General features: G+C 47.4%; 1 protein-coding gene across 2 annotated transcripts in view; it reads right to left on the bottom strand.

Annotated features, from left to right (window-relative positions):
- The window catches only part of RGS9 (regulator of G protein signaling 9), an 89,483-nt gene that overhangs the window by 61,409 nt on the left and 11,219 nt on the right, over positions 1-16,855 (bottom strand). For both annotated transcript variants that reach the window (XM_032241928.1, XM_032241929.1), the window contains exons 2-7: positions 12,217-12,313; positions 7,630-7,680; positions 5,493-5,599; positions 5,239-5,290; positions 4,915-4,973; positions 3,128-3,204 (exon numbers count right to left, since the gene is read on the bottom strand). In XM_032241928.1, coding sequence (XP_032097819.1) covers positions 3,128-3,204; positions 4,915-4,973; positions 5,239-5,290; positions 5,493-5,599; positions 7,630-7,680; positions 12,217-12,313 — 443 coding nt within the window. The remainder of the gene's footprint in view (positions 1-3,127; positions 3,205-4,914; positions 4,974-5,238; positions 5,291-5,492; positions 5,600-7,629; positions 7,681-12,216; positions 12,314-16,855) is intronic.

Here is a 16,855-nt window from a genome sequence, read left to right as displayed (position 1 = left end):
CGTCAGGCATGGCCACAAATGGTGGGACAGCTGCCACCTTCCTTACTGGAATATGTGGTCTTGAAGTCCCCAAACACCTGTGAGCAATCTCACAACCCTCCCTGAGGCCGTCATGCTGTGAGGAAGCTCAAGCTAGACCACACAGAGAGACTACAAGAAGAGAGCAAGAAATGGCAGCCGGCCCCCAGTTGCTCCAGGCCCCCATCTCTAGCCATCTGACAGCAAACACTTAAAAGACTCTGAGTCAGAACTGCTCAGCCAAGACCTTCCCAAATCCCTAACCTATAGAAGTCAGGACATATAATAAAATAATCGTCGCTGTTTTGAGCCACTAAGTTTAGGAGGATCTGAATGCAGTAACAGCTAATCAGTAACAGCTACCTGATTCTTCCTTTGAGGAAGTGACATTGCAAGTGAGCGTTCTCCCTGACAGCTAGAGAAGATGGAGTGAGGCGATCTTACTTGTGTTTCAAACATGGGGGGTGAAATGGGAGGGGAGAGACCAGGTGGAAGGATGTTGCCATGGTTCAGGTGACGGCAAGGTTGGTTCAACCAGTGTAGAAGCAGCAGAGGTACTGTTATGGGTGATACTGAAGGAAGAGGTTTGGAGAGTGAGGGAAAAACACTCAAATATGGACAAGGTAAGTTTGAGGTTTGACAGCAACATGAGCTCTTGAGTAGGTAGCTGGATGCTGAGTCTGGAACTTGGATGAGGGGACTCAGCAAAACAAAATGACTACTTAATGGGCCAACCTACATGGACAAACTCATTTTGTGCTGAGACTCTAAATCTGAAATCAGAGGCAGCCTTTAAGCCATAAAATTAGTGGAAAAAAGCCATCTCAAATGGAGCAAGCTTTTTAGGAATCGCCCATTCCAGGGCACCTGAAAGTGAATGGAAAAGGGAATGTCCCAGGGTCTTGGCAGCACAGAGCTTTATCCCGACTGAGGCCAAGGCCTGGGTGGTGGACCTGCAGAGATCACTGAAATCAGCTCCAAGCTGCAAGAGCACATAGAGGGCCCTGGAAAGCAGATGTCAGGGTTCATGGTCCTGTTGGTTGCTGGGATCATCCTGCTCAGACCAGACAGGAGGAGAAGGGGATGGAGGGGCTGAGGGAGATGAGTACATCTTACCCTTCTCTGTGTCCCTGGAGCCCAGCCCAGTGCTGGAACCCATCAGAAACTTAAAACTGGTGCAACAAATGGAATTAAGTAATATCAGCCCAAGCTCTACCATTATCTCACCAAGCGACCTAAGCTAAGTAATTTTCACCTCCCTAAGCCTCAGTTTCGCCATTTGTAGAAATGAATGGTGACAATCATTATTATTATAAGTATTTTGCCACACAAACATAAAGTGAGACAGTACCCAAAAACTCACCAAATGATGCCTTATGAACAAATGCAAGTGATTAAACATAACCCACGTTGTTTTGCCTCAAATGTGCCCAGGTAGAAACACGTTTGTGGCTAACGAGCAGAGGCCGCTCTCTCACAGATGTTCTACCTGATTCTAAACCGTAAGAACATATTTTCCCCCATGGAGGGCAATAAAGCTGTTCCACCAAAAGAAACTCTTTTTCCCAGACCAGCTCTCCTGTGAACACTGTTCATCACCATTTCAATACCTAGGCTGCTGGCTGAGAATCAGGTCTTCCCCATCCAGCCCACCAAGTTTAGATCTTCCTGGATCTGGGTCTGTCACAGTGAGTGAGGCTGGATCGGGGAGATCATCTGTTTTGGTAATCACTGGTATGGGTCACCAGATGTTCCCAGCTCTCCTTCTTCTCAGGCACCTGGTAGAATTCTATGTCCCCACCCACCACCCTTCGAAGTTGACCTGCTTTGCCTTGTGACTCATGAGCACGATGACAGAGTTGCTCTGATTGATACACATAGGAAATCCCTGTCCCTGCTAAGCAACAACAAAGCCCAGATGGTGCTCCTCCTTCCACATGGGTCCTGGAAGGAGGGAAAGCATGTCAGGGCCCCAGCTGCCCCACAGTGGATGAGGAGCACCAGTAAGAAATGGACCTTGTGGTTTCCAGCCCCTGAGAGTTGGGGCCTGTTTGTTATGATAGCCTAACCTTCTCCTGACGGACACCCTCTCCCCACCACTCACTGTCCCCAACATCTGCATCCAGCTGTCATTAGGGCAGAGCCCTGGAGAGGACTTCCAGTTCCAGTTGTGATACCGCAACAGGCAGATGCAAGTGAGCGTCGTGTGGTTCTAACATGAGAATCTGATCACTGTGCATCCCTCCCCTGCTTAAACATCATTCTCTGGCTCCCCGTGGCCCTCAGCACAAAGCCCTCTCACGATCTGCTCTTGCTAACTTCCCTAGTTCACATCTTGCTAACTTCTGCCAGTTTCACACTTTGCACTCTCAGCGGCAGCTGCAAGGAACTGCCTGCAGTGGACACACTCCTGCCTCCAGGCTCTGGTTCTGTCTGCGGAGAGCCCCTCCCTCCCACCACACTGCTCCTCTTCCTCCGCAACTACCATCCTTCACCCGGACCCCTCCTAGGCAGCCCCTAGGTTCAATGCCACTTCTACGACTCCTTCTGCAGACTCCAGCCAGATGGCCTCATGTCACAGCAGCACCATGGTCTATTCTTTCATCTGCCTGACCCATGAGGCTGTGTCTTTTTATTCCCTCTGCCCAGTCCAGTGTTAGGCACATAAATGCTCAAAAACAAGTTTATTTTAATAAAAGGAAAAAGGCCAGGTGCAGTGTAACCCATGTAATTACAGGCCTGTAATCCTAGCACTTTGGAGGCTGAAGTGGACTGATCACCAGGTCAGGAGTTCGAGACCAGACTGGCCAACATGGTGAAATCCCGTTTCTACTAAAAATACAAAAAAAAAAAAAAAATTAACCGGGCATGTTGGCAGGTGCCTGTAGTCCCAGCTACTCAGGAGGCAAGGCAGGAGAATCACTTGAACCCGGGAGGCAGAGGTTGCAGTGAGCTGAGATCATGCCACTGTATTCTAGCCTGGGCAATAGAGCGAAACTCTGTCTCAAAAAAATTAAAATTAAAATTAAAAAATAAAATAAAAGGAAACAAAGAAGGAAGAGAGGGAGGAAAGCCACCGTGAGGACAAGCGTGGCCTCCCTTCACTCACCTGTACTGCTCTTTGGCCTGCATAATGACAAAGTCCCACTTGTAGTTCATTTTTTGGTTCAAGAAATTGTAATTTTCCTACAGAAGAAAAACAAAATGAGAAGAGTAAGCCCCAAGACATATGTCATGTGCTGGAGAGCAATAAACTCTAAGTCAACAAGGACACGCCCCTGGCTCACGGCAACCGCAGACCCAGCCCAATGGTGCCTGAACTGGCTTCACCACAGTGTTCGCTCGTGAACAGCACCGAATTCTCAAAACGCTGTTACAACGAGCCTCACTTTTATTGGTATTCTTCACTTTTGTAAAAATAAATGTATTCCAAATGTGATTAGGAAGTGAGGATGGAAGATGGAAAAGAACTTGAAAATCATTTTTTTTTTTTCTGAGACAGGGTCTCACTCTGTTGCCCAGGCTGGAGTGCAGTGGTACAATCGTAGTTCACTGCAGCCTCAGACTCCTGGGTTCAAGCCATTCTCCTGCCTCAGTAGCTAGGACCACCCATGCATGCCACCACACCTGGCTCTTTTTAATCTTTCATAGAGATAGGGTCTCACTATGTTGCCAGGCTGGTCTTGAACTCCTGGCCTCAAGTGATCCTCCCACCTTGGCTTCCCAAAATGCTGGGATCACAGGCGCCCAACCTGGAAACTCAATATTCAGTAACAAAGCATCACAAATTTACAAAAATAAGCCCTAACATTGATGTGATGCCGGCCTTTCTGAAAACGTGTTTGTAAGAATGAAAACATGTCCTAGCATGGTGGCTCATGCCTGTAATCCCAGCACTTCAGGAGGCTGAGGTGGGTGGATCACTTGAGCCCAGGAATTTGAGACTAGCCTGAGTCCTCTGTCTCTACAAAAAAATACAGAAATTAGCTGTGTATGGTGATGTGTGTGCCTTAGTCCCAGCAACTTGGGAGGCTGAGGCTTGAGCCCAGAAGGCATAAGTTGCAGTGAGCAAAGACTGCACTCCAGCCTGGGTGATGGAGCAAGATGTTGTCTCAAAAAAAAAAAAAAAAGAATAAAAACACAGCGAGATTGTCACCCTGTACCCAGACAAGCTAGCCTTTTGAGGGCCAGTATGTTTCTTTGGGAACTGGACTCACCCAGCCTAAAACAAAAGTCTATACAGTACTGTTATTTTCCCATTATAAACTGAAGTTTGGGCCAGACACTATGGCTCAAGCCTGTAATCCCAACACTTTAAGAGGCAGAGGCAGGCGGGTCACTTGAGGTCAGGAGTTCAAGACTAGCCTGGCCAACACGGTGAAACCTCATCTCTATTAAAAATACAAAAATTAGCCAGGTGTGGTGGTGCACGCCTATAATCCCAGCTTCTCAGGAGGTTGAGGTAGGAGAATCACTTGAACCTGGGAGGTGGAGGTTGCAATGAGCCAAGATTGCACTTCAGCCTGGGTGACACAGCAAGATCTTGTCTCAAAAAAAAAAAAAAAAAAAAAAAATCAAGTTCAGATTTGTTAACCAAGAGTTGTACATTAGAGTGCATATTAATTATGTCACATTGTTTTGGGATGGCAAAAGAAGTGGGTAGCCACCCAGCAGCCACTGAGCCAAGGCTTAAATTATGGCAGGAGAAACTGAAGTTAGACACAGGGAAAAATTTACTTCAGCAAGCTCCTTCTAGTTAGTAAATAGATGGCTAGCTGGATAGATGGATGGTTGCTGAGGGTGCATATGAATGTGGTGATGTGGGCAAGAGGAAAATACAGCCCAAAACTATATTCCACTCAATTATAATAACGTCTACTAAAAGCACCTCCATACCTTTTCATATTCTTCCAAAATCCCTTTCTTCTTGATATTTCGCTTGGCCAGATAGATGGCTGGAAACGAAAGCAGTGACATTTTCCATCATCATCATCTTTCAATCCCCCGTCTGCAGCCTCCCTAAGCCTGAGGCTGCTGTGCTCAGAAAGGGGGAGAGAACCCTCAGCACACCCAGTCCCTTGCCCCTGGGGACACACCCAGTGCAGATGGCAACCAACGTAAAGGTCATGATGACAGCAAGACAAATGTCACCAAAATGCAGCAAGTAAATAAGCAGCATGTTAAGCACTAAAAAGGCATAGTTGGGGCTGGAGTATTTACCATAGTCAGTATCTTCAGCTGGCCACTGCTGGGTGGGCCAGAAATACGGTGTCTGCAAAAGAAACCAGGGAAACCACGCTTTAAAACCGGACTGTGGCTTGATGGGCCCCAACCCTGTGACTAAAGAGATCGAACCACCTTAGCCCTCTCCACCGTTTCTGAAGTCCTGATCTGTGAAACTATGAAGCCGACCAATTATCTTTTCAAATTAAATCAACCCCATATGAACACCCATGGTCAAGGCCAAGACTTACCTGAAATCGGTAGAGGCTGCCATCAGGCTTGAGAACGAGGTTCTTGGGGTCTTGCAGGGGGTAAATGTAGCCATACCTGACAATAAAGTTGCCCAGGTTCTGTGCCTCTGGGGAGAAGCAGTTCAGACGTGGATGTTAAGAGCAGAGCTAAGACAGACGGGGCCGGCTCTCTGACTCCCCAAGTTCCCAGGCAGAACTCTGAGGAGTCCGAAAATTCTAAATTTGAGCCTGGCCTTCCAAGACATTGTGAAAGTACTGTTGCCAGGGTAGGAGGATGGGACCTATTCTACTTGATTTATAACTTTAGATGGTGGAATGAAGGCTCCTTTTGTACTCTCGCCCCAGGCTCTGCAAACCTTAGAGGCTGGCCTACGAACAATGCAAAAAAAAAAAAGAAAGAAAGAAAAACTGGAATGAAAAACAGCAGGAAAAGCCAGCATGGAGGCCAGGAGAGAATGTGCATCCGTGCACCCACCCCACTCAGCCACTCCCCTCAAGGATTCAGATTTATCTCTGAGCCAAGGCAAGCCAACTTCCACCAATAAGCACAGAGCTGCTGCACAACCCCACAGAAACTCTGAGCCCCCTCCTCAGCCTGGGCCCTCTGGCCTCACAAGCAGGAGGTACACCTTGTAGGCACAGGGGAATAGCATCTCAGAAGACAGACAAGGTGCCCTGGAATGAAGCACCCCATCACAGAGGCCATCGTGCAAATGCCAACAGTCACATTTTCCAGTAATCTCAGCCTGCTTTCCAAAGCTCACTGCTGGCACCCATTGGTACCCCAAACTCCAGGACAGGTACCCCCTCCTAACAGCACTGCATCTCATAAGCAGTGAGAACACTGATTCCTGAACTTGGCTGTGGACAAGCATCCGCTGGATTGCATGCTAAAAGAAGGAGCTCTCAGATCCTATCCCCAGAAATGGCAGCTCAGTAAGTCTGGATGGGAACTAGGAAATCTGGATGTTAGCAGAAACCACAGGTGGTCTGCTGTGGCGGGTGATGGTTAAGGAAGGCCTAGAGAAGGCTCTGTAGGCCCTTTGGGTCGGGAAAGGTCACAGGACTGGGAAGAAAATGTCTCTGTTGGACCAACAGACACTTTGTCACTCAAAGAGTGAGCGAGGAGCACCATGTTTATTGTCAACTTCTCTCCCAAGCTCAGCTCTGCCTGCATCCCAGGTCCAGATCCTTCCTCTCATTCCCGCTTCAGTTTAATTCCTACCCCCTTCCAGTTTGTTGGGAAGCACAGTCTTGTTTATCAATTATATCAATTAAAGGACAAACTTCCTTGGTTCTTTCTCCAAACCAACGAAAGCAGGTATCTTTCCATCCTCTAGAGGGGACTCCATCCCTCCATTCCTGCAGGACCCTCCTGCCCAAGGACTTAACCCATATCCCCATCGCATAGTTCAGACTGCAAGGTGTGGGGATACTTCCTCCCCAGCCCTCCCTCTCCAGGTCTCACTCCCTCCATCACAGACCAAATCCTAAAGTTGTTGGCCTCATGGTACCAACAGCCTATTTTCTAGTGTGAAGTCCACTCTCCAGTTTCTTTCTGCTCCAATGGATCTTTTAAATTGTTGCCAGGCACCCTCGCTGAAATAGGAGTGGCACACACATTGCCATGCTCAAAAATTGCCTGCAGCTTCCTATTGCCTGTCTTCTAGATCTCCAGGGGCACTTCCACCCCTCTGCCACCCTCCACAGCCATCTGAAGCCGTGACTCTCAATCTCCCTTGTCATTCCTCCACTTCCCGCTCATTCCATTTTTACGCCATTGTTCTCGCTAGTCTCCTCTTTAAGGAAAACCTCAGAGCTCCTCTTCACCGACTCACAAGCATCACCTCTTTCAAGACCAGCTGTACACAGCACCCCCTCTAGGAAGTCTTTCTTGACTGAGTCCGCCTCACTTATCCCTGTTATTTATGTTCTAAATATTTTGTATAAAATAATTCCTTTGTCTGCAAATTATCCTGCCTTTGCTTTTGATTCTGGTAGTTTTACACATGAAGGTCACGCCTCTCCAACTAAAATGTAAATTTCTCAGAAACACAGGCTGAGTCTCTATTTAGTTTCTCCCGTGGCGCTGTACACACAGCTGTCCTGGATAACTGAGCGTAGGACGAGCTCTCACCCAGATTGGAGATCCATAGCCGCTGGATGATCCATTGCAGAACATCACTTCCTGCAAAACAGAGACGTTTGCGGTTATTGTCATAGCCTCCTGACATCCACGCTTCTCCACACTGTTGCCTGACTGGTCTCCTTCCTTTTCAGCTGTGATTTCATTCCTCTTCGCTCAAAACCTTCGGAAACCCCCACCTCATCATGTTCAGTCCGAACTCTGCAGCCTGTAATTCAAGCCCATCCAGGATCTGACTCCAGCAGATCTGCAACTTAACCCCCCCAACTACACACACACACACACACACACACACACGCACACACACACACAACACAAACACTTTGTCTTTATGTCTGTTGTATTCATCTTTTACCTGACAATAATTTGTGCATGGACTGATGGACTGTTATTCACTAACTAGACAGTAAATAGACTAAGTCTAAACACACACACACACACACACACACACACACACACACACACACACACACACACACACCAGACTCAAGGCAAGCTGTTTGCAGGGCTCTGGACCAAGCTAGGACTCATGGGAGTAAAACAGAGCCAGGGATGGGAAGAGGAGAGACTGAGAGCCGGGGCTGGCTTTCCCACTTCCCAAGTTCCCAGCAGAACTCCAAAAAGTCAGAAAATTCTAAACTTGAACCTGGCCTTCCATGACACTGTGAAGGTACTGTTGTCAGGGTAGGAGGATGGGACCTATTCTACTTGATTTATAACTTTAGATGATGGAATGAAGACTCTATGTGTACTCTTGCCCCAGGTCCTGCAAATCTTAGGGGCTGGCCTGGGAACAATGCAAGGAAAAAAAAAAAAACATGAAAAACTGGCATGAAAAACAGCAGGAGAAGCTAGCATGGAGGCCAGGAGAGAATGTGTATTCATGCGCTCGTCCTGCCCACCCACTACCCTCAAGGATTCAGATTTATCTCAGGGCCAAGGCAAGCCAAGGTCTACCAACAAGCGCAGAGCAGCTGCGCGACCCCATGGAAGCTCTGAGTCCCCTCCTCAGCCTGGGCCCTCTGGCCTCACAGGCAGAAGGTACACCTTGTAGGCACAGGGCAATAGCATCTCAGAAGAAAGACAAAGTGCCCTGGAATGAAGCACCCCATCATAGATGCCATCATGCAGACGCCAATGGTCACATTTTTGAGCAATCTTAGCTTGCTTTCCAAAGGCCGAGCTGGGAGCCTGTCTGCATGGGAACAGGCCCACAAAACACACAAAAGAAGAGGGTCAGGATTGAGACCCCGGTGCCTGTGTTCTTACGGCTGGATAATTGCCAATGACACTACCCTCCTCAGAGGCGGTGCAGGAACATTTCTTCTTGATCCACTTACACACTCTCTGGGCACAATTGCCTGCCTATGACCATGGCTGGGCATATACAACCTGTAATTCCTCCCTTCATGTCCACACCCATGGGACACAAATGTCCAGCCATGATCTCTGTCAGTGCCCACATGCACACCGTCGTGGCTTTCCATGGTTCTCCTTCTGCTGCTCTTAGCATCATTCACTCCTGGTTGGCTGTTCAAAAGCAAAATCCTTCATCTAAACTCCTACTTAAATTCCTAGGACTGGGTATTTAGACTTTCCACACTAAGTCTCTTTAAATGCTACATGGTGGTGCGCAGGCAGAGAGACAGGCCCAGGCAGACATCAGACTGATTAGCTCTCTCCACCGAGGAGCCGAGGGCTTTCTCATCCACTTGACTGCTTCCCCAAATAGATCAAATGAGATTATGGTGCCATCAGCATCTGTACCACGCGGTCTCTGCTGACAGCATGGCAGGCTTCTCTGGCTCCCACATCAGCTGCCTTTGTCCCGAGGAAGCCCTGGGATGCCTGTCACCCCAGAAGTTCAGTCATTTGTTTTTATTGGTGCTGCCTGATGGTGAAGGACCAGGGCTTCTCCCTGTCCAGGAGGCATAAGGAAAAACACAGCAGGATGGGTGACCTCGCCCAAATCCAGGAACCCAGTGTACCCTGTGTGCAAGGAAGGAAAGCAGCTGGTGCACACTGACAGTGGAGAAACATATGGACTCTGGGCCGGGATAGTGGCTCAGGCCTGTAATCCCAGCACTTTGGGAGGCCAATGCGGGTGGATCACCTGAGGTCAGGAGTTCGAGATTAGCCTGACCAACATGGTGAAACCCCATCTCTATTAAAAATACAAAAATTAGCTGAGTGTCATGGTGGGAGCCTGTAATTCCAGCTACTCAGGAGCTGAGGCATGAGAATAGCTTCAGCCCGGAAGGCGGAAGCTGCAATGAGCCAAGATCGGGCCACTGCACTCCAGCCTGAGCAACAGAGCGAGACCTTGTCTCAAAAAAAAAAAAAAAAAAAATATATATATATATATATATATATATATACACATATGGACTCTGGAGTCACATTGCTGGGTTGAAATCCAAGCTCACGCATGAACAAGCTTAAGGACATGAAGGAAAGTTGCTGAAACTTTTTGGTCTCCATAGCCCCATGTGCAAAAAGTGGACAGTCATATATACCCTTAACTTTATTGTGGTTGTTAACAGACAAAGCGTGGGAAAGCGCTAGCTACCGCCACCCATCCAGCACCCGCTGCATACTCAGCACCTGCACAGCGCTCTCTCACTTCATTCCTGCACTCGTTCCCTTAGGGAAGGGTTGCTATTCTTGCATTTAAAAATGAGAAAACTGGCCAGGTGTGGTGACTCGAGCTGGTAATCCCAGCACTTTGGGAAGCTGAGGCAGGAGGATCACCTGAGCCCAGGAGGTCGAGGCTGCAGTGAGCCATAATTGCATTACTGCACTCCAGCCTGGGAGACAGCATGAGACCCTGTCTCAAAAAAAAAAAAAAAAAAAAAAAAAGGAGACAGTAAACTGAGACTAGGGCTACAGCTAGAAAAGACGCCTGAAGGATTTAATCCTATAGTCTCCACACAATGCCAGACAAGAAGTGACTCATGCATTCAGTAAACTTTTACTAACCAACTGTTATAAACACAGCTCTGCTAACCACTGGCGTTACCCAGATGAGCAACACAAGATACTTTCCCTTGAAAGCCCCCAGTCCAGTAGAGAATTCAGGCCAGAATTAATGACAACCAGAGGCAGGGAGGGGGACAGGGTCAGGGATGCCTTCAGGAAGAATTGCCCCAGTTGCATCTGAGGTGATGGGGGATACAGAGGCACCCTGAAAATTCTGCCCACAGTTTCCACTCTTTGGGTGCCCAGAGCTACTCTGATTCTTAGCTTTTCCAAAGTCTGGCTCCTTTTCTTCCAGGAGCTGTAGCATTTCAATTAATTCCCCTTTTGCTCCAACAAAAGAGTGAGTCTTCTGTTGCTTGCACGCAAGGAAACCTGAGTGACACACTGCCGGTGGGAGCATCTTTTCTTCCAAGCAGTCAGAAAGGGAACGGCGAGTCTGTGAGCCAGCTTATCTCTGCAAAGACTAGGGCACCTTGAGTGAAAAATAAATAGTCAGGTCATGGGTGGCGTAGAGAGGGAGGCCTCATGTTGAGCACAGCCAGTGGTGAGGCGCGGGCTTGGGCTGTGAGAAGCTGCATGCTTCTGCAGGCAATATGCCTGAGTATGAAGCATTCTCTTTACAACAAAATCAAGATCAGAAAACAGGTAACACATTAACCAAAATGCTCTCCTATTTTGGTGTCCAGTATCCTCTTGCCAGTATCTCTAAATGATGCTCTGCAGGCACCTCAGCCCCCAACACACAGAGAGGAGACATGCCAATGCCCCCAAAGGAGACAGGCCATTTGAGAAGAGCCTGAAATGAATTAGAAGGTAGGAGAAGGTGGGGCAAAACAAAAGCCAACTTTTTTCTGCTAAATAGTTTTTTTTTTCTGCTACTTGGTTTCATTAAAACAAAGCAAACAAATCCAACAAGCAAAAAATGACAGTGAAGGTTTCTAAAATGGCCTGAGAGGAATGGCTTCAAGAAATGACGTGTTGGGTCCTTTTCTCCCTCCTTTCTGACCCCTTCCTCAAAGGAAGACTTTAGTCCAGGAGTCAGCAAATATACTCTGTACAGTGCTAGATAGTAAACAAACATTTCAGCTTTGTGGGCAGTCTCTGCCCAACTACATATATATATATATATATATGAAGTCTTGTTCTGTCATCCAGGCTGGAGTGCAGTGGCATGATCTTGGCTCACTGCAACCTCTGCCTCCTGGGTTCAAGCTATTCTCCTGCCTCAGCCTTCTGAGTAGCTGGGACTACAGGCGCACGCCACCATGCCCAGGTAATTTTTGTATTTTTAGTAGAGTCGGGGTTTCACTATGTTGGCCAGGCTGGTCTTGAACTCCTGACCTCAGGTGATCCACCTGCCTTGGCCTCCCAAAGTGCTGGGATTACAGGCATGAGCCACCGTGCCTGGCTACAACTATATATTTTAACTCTGCCATTGTAGTGGAAGAGGAGCTGTAGACCATACATAAATGAGTGAACATGGGAAATGTTCCAGTAAAACTTAATTTAGAAATAAACGTTTTTACAAATACAAGAGGTGGGCCGTGTTGGGCCTGTGGGGTCTTTTCCAGGCCAAGATTAAAGTGCAAGCTACATCACCTGTCATGGCATGAGGAACACTGGTGACCAGGACCCTCTGGCTCTGCATTCGTACTCCTGTCTCTGGGTTCTGCATGTCCTTCACGAGCGCTTCAATCTGCAAGACAGAACAGGAAAAGCCGGCTGACCAGAACCATTTTGAAAGTTGTGTGGGGCCGTTTCCACTGCACTGAGAGGGATCTCAAAACACAAAGGTGGACACAGGAGTTCCCCATCCGGTACAGGAGCCAGGTGGGCACTGAGTGACTCCAATGCAGTCAGGACTAAGGCGTGCTTCACAGACACAGACACACACCCTGTCCCTGCAAATGCGGACTCGCAGAGATTCATCCTGACTAGGAGATTCTGGGAAGGCTTTTAAGGAAAGATGGAGCTTAATGAGAAAGGATTTTGCTGGACAGAAACTGAAAGAACATCACAGGCAAAGGCATGGAAGGATGACAGCTCCCAGGGTGAGTGGAACGGAAGACAGCAGGAGTTACGACTGGAATAGCAAGTGGAGGCCAGATCACGTGGACCTCAAAGCCACCCCTGGAGTGTGGATTTTGTTCCAGTGGCTGTTCCTAGAGAGCATTTTGGAAATGTGGCCCATGACAGAGAGAACATTGAAGTGTAAAAAAGTTTGCAGAGGCAGAAAAAAGTGCAGTGATCCATTCAAAGCCATTGCAACAGCCCAGGTGAGAAACGACAGTGCCCAGGCACAGTGGCTCACGCCTAGAACCCCAAAGTCTGGGAGGCAGAGGTGGGAGGATTGCTTGAGCCCAGGAGTTTCTGACCTGCCTGGGCAACATAGTGAGATCCTGTCTCTAAGAAAAACTTAAAAATTAGTTGGGCGTGGTGGCTAATGCCTATAGTTCCTGGCTCCTTGGGAGGCTGAGGCAGGGGGATCACTTGAGCCCAGGAGTTCCAGGTTACAGTGAGCTATGATCATACCACTGCACTCCAGCTGGGGTGACCTAGCAAGACCCTGTTTGTTTTTTTTTTCTTTTGTTTTTTTTTTTTTTTTTTTGAGACGGAGTCTTTCTCTGTCGCCCAGGCTAGAGTCCAGTGGTGCGATCTCGGCTCATTTAAACAATTCTCCTGCCTCAGCTTCCTGGGTAGCTAGGATTACAGACATGCACCAATACGCTCAGCTAATTTTTGTATGCTCAGTAGAGGCAGAATTTCACGATGTTGGCCAGGCTGGTCTCAATCCCTTAACACCCCTACTCTTTATATTCTCAGCAGAGCAGCCAGATGGACTTTCCATTATTTTAGAATATGTCACTCCTGTGACTGGCTGTTCCACTGCAAGGGCCACTTGACTCTGAGTAAAAGATAAAGTTCCCCTACTGGTCTCTATGTTCAGGACCTCCTTCCTCTCTGACTTCTTTCCTGCCACTCCCCACCAGCTCCCTCCGACCCAGCCACACTGGCCATCTTGCTTCTGCCAGCCATGCCAAGGCCACTCCCAGCTTGCCTTGGGTGGGGCCCATGGTCTGGCTGTTCCTTCTACCTGGACCAGTCTTCCCAAGAGATCAACTTGGCTCCCTCCTCACCTCCTTCCCCTTCTGACAGTCTCAGAAGCCCACCCTGACCATTCCTAAAGCTGCAACCCTGAACTCCACCCTTGGCACTGCTGATCCCCTGCTCAGTTTCTCGAGAGCATGTGTGTTCTTCAAACATAAAAATCAATTGACCTATTCATGACATTGTTTATGGCACATCTCTCATTGCTCCTGGAAAGTAAGCTCTTCCTGGGGGCCTTTTGTCTGTTGTTGTTTGCTGCTGGATATCAAGTGCCAAAAAGCATGCCCTGTGCATCAGTAGTACCCTGTAGGCAGGTGATGTGTGTGAATTAATACATAAACGAAGGAGTGGCCAGGAAGATGGTAAGGAGGGATGAGTTTCAGAGCCCTAGAAGAACAAAAATAAACTGAATTTGCAAGTGATTGGGTGGTCCACTGAGGTTGGCACAGAATAATGCCACGGTTTATAACATATATGACCAGAGTTACCAGTTACCAAAATAGAAAATGCAAAAGAAGAAGCCACTTCTGGAAGCAAAGGTGTCTGCCTTGGAAGGTCGACTGTATGGTGCTACTGAGATTCCCACAATGTCTGAGAGGTGATTGGAAATGACTCCCTGGGTTCAGAAGAAACAGGGTCAGAGATATGAATTAGAGCTGTGACTGTCAGAGAGAGTTGAAGCAAAAAAGAATCAATGAACTGTCTAAGGAAGCCTGAACTGCAGGAAGGCAGCCATTAGCACAGCCCTGATTATCTATTGGGTTGGCTTTTTTTTTTTTCATTTTTATTATTAAAAAATTATTTCCCACTTGAAAAAAATTAAATGGAAATAATATCAACTGAAGGATTTTTTTTTTTTTTTTTTTTTTTTTTTTTTTGCAACCATCACCTCCCTGGCTCAAGCAATTCTCCTGCCTTAGCCTTCCAAGTAGCTGGAATTACAGGCATGTGCCACCACGCCCAGCTAAGTTTTGCATTTTTAGTAGAGACAAGGTTTCTCTGTGTTGACCAGGCTGATCTCAAACTCTTGACCTCAAGTGATCCTCCCGCTTCAGCCTCCCAAAATGCTGGGATTGCAGGTGTGAGCCACCACACTCGGCCTGAAGGGTATTTTTTTAAACACACTGGATGTTTGACACTAGTCAACAAAGATGACTAGAGAAAACCCAAGTGTTTCTCTTGTTATTCAGTGTTCGCCACTGACTGTGACAAAGCTCCATGTGCAGAGGTTTCAAGCTTCATGTTCCCCTAGAAAAGGCCTCACTGATGGGAAATCCATCTACTCCTCCTGCCCCAAATGTGCTTGCCAATGAACAGTTGGTCATTCGACAGCCAAGCACAGTCAGAGTCAGCTCTGGGAAACCAGAGAGAAGAAGCTGTGGTCCCTGAGCCCAAAGATCTCACTGACAAGTGCAAGGATATTCTAGGACAATGCAGGATGTGCAATGACAAGGGTGAGTCTGTGGTGTCCTGTGAACACAGCAGTGCCTAGAGCTGGGCAGGAGTGAAAGACTTGTAGGTTGAGTCTCACTCTATTACCAGGCTGGAGTACAGTGGCGCCATCTTGGCTTGCTGCAATCTCCACCTCCCAAGTTCAAGCAATTCTTCTGCCTCAGCCTCCCCAGCAGCTGCGATTACAGGCATCCACCACCACGCCTGCCTAATTTTGTATTTTTAGTAAAGACAGGGTGTCATCATGTTGCCCAGGCTGCTCTCAAACACCTGACCTCAAATGATCCACCCACCTCAGCCTCCCAAAGTGCTGGGATTACAGATGTAAGCCACCAGGCCCGGCCTCCAAGACTGAATTTTACAAAGATGAGCAGAAAGAGAAAAGGAGCATGGTGAGGGTGGTCCAGGTGGAAGGGCCACAGGAACAGAAGCATAGAACGTGATCCAGCAGCAGGAACAAAGCCCTTTCCTGCCTTCACCCAGTCCAAGACTCTCTCCTGAAGTCTGGGCTGCTGAAGCTGGACATCCACGTGGAGGGCTGCTCTCACGCCCAGTCTGTCCACATTCCTGCCATTACCCAAAGTAAAACATTTCATCCATTCACCTGCTTCCCCTCCACTTAGCCACCTTGCTTACACCATCATTAGTCTCTTGGCACTAAATTAAACAGCATCCCCCAACATTGGCTCATTACAATTTACAAAATCCTTTTATGATCTGAAGGTGCTTGCAGTCCAAAGAAAAAGCACTCAATCTCCGTGCGATTTCCTTTTACTATTAAGTGTAGGGTCTTGGACAACTCACTTAACCTCTCTGAATCTCCTTTCTCTGTCATAAAATGGGGACCTTGATAGTATGTGGCCTTCTAAATGGTTCTATAATCCCTTAGTATTTAATTAACTTGTAGTTTTATAATCCCTTAAAATTTAATTATCTAAAATGCTCTATAAGGTGAAATATATGTTACGTATGCTTTATCAGGAGAGATATACATTCATTGTTATGGTTAGAATTACTAATATTAGTACAATTCATACTAATACATTTTTGAAACTTTGCATGAAGGGCTGTGTTTAGGTGCCCAGGAATGGAAACCCAGGTCACAAACCAAATAAGTATGAGTATTTATTGAGCATGTATTAAGAAACCCCCACTGCAAAGATACTAGGTAGAAGACATATACCCAGTCTTCAGAGAGTTGAGCAGTCAATGACATGAAAATGAAAAGTCAACTAATATGAAAGCTATGAGTCTAAATGCAGAGAAAGCTCATTTCACATCTCTGCTCCAATTTAGAAGATAGAGGCCTTAGGTAAGTTGCTGAATTCCACTAAGACTCATTTCTCTGTAAAATAGAGATTGCAATAGTATCAGGCCTGGTGCAGTGGCTCACGCCTGTAATCTCAGCATTTTGGGAGGCCAAGGCGGGTGGATCACTTGAGGTCAGGATTTCGAGACCAGCCTGGCCAACATGATGAAACCCATTTCCACCAAAAACACAAAAATTAGCTGGGCATGGTTGCAGCTGCCTGTAGTCCCAGCCACTTGGGAGGCTGAGGTGGGAGAATTGCTTGAACCTAGAAGGCGGAGGTTGCAGTGAGCTGAGATCATATCACTGCACTCTAGTCTGTGCAACAGAGTGAGACCTTGTCTCAAAAAAAAAAAAAAAAAAAAAAAA

This window comes from Sapajus apella, unplaced genomic scaffold, assembly GCF_009761245.1.
Source record: "Sapajus apella isolate SASKATOON/1434 unplaced genomic scaffold, GSC_monkey_1.0 scaffold48, whole genome shotgun sequence".
NCBI classification, from domain to species: Eukaryota; Metazoa; Chordata; class Mammalia; order Primates; family Cebidae; genus Sapajus; species Sapajus apella.
This window is presented reverse-complemented; position numbering and strand designations above follow the sequence as displayed.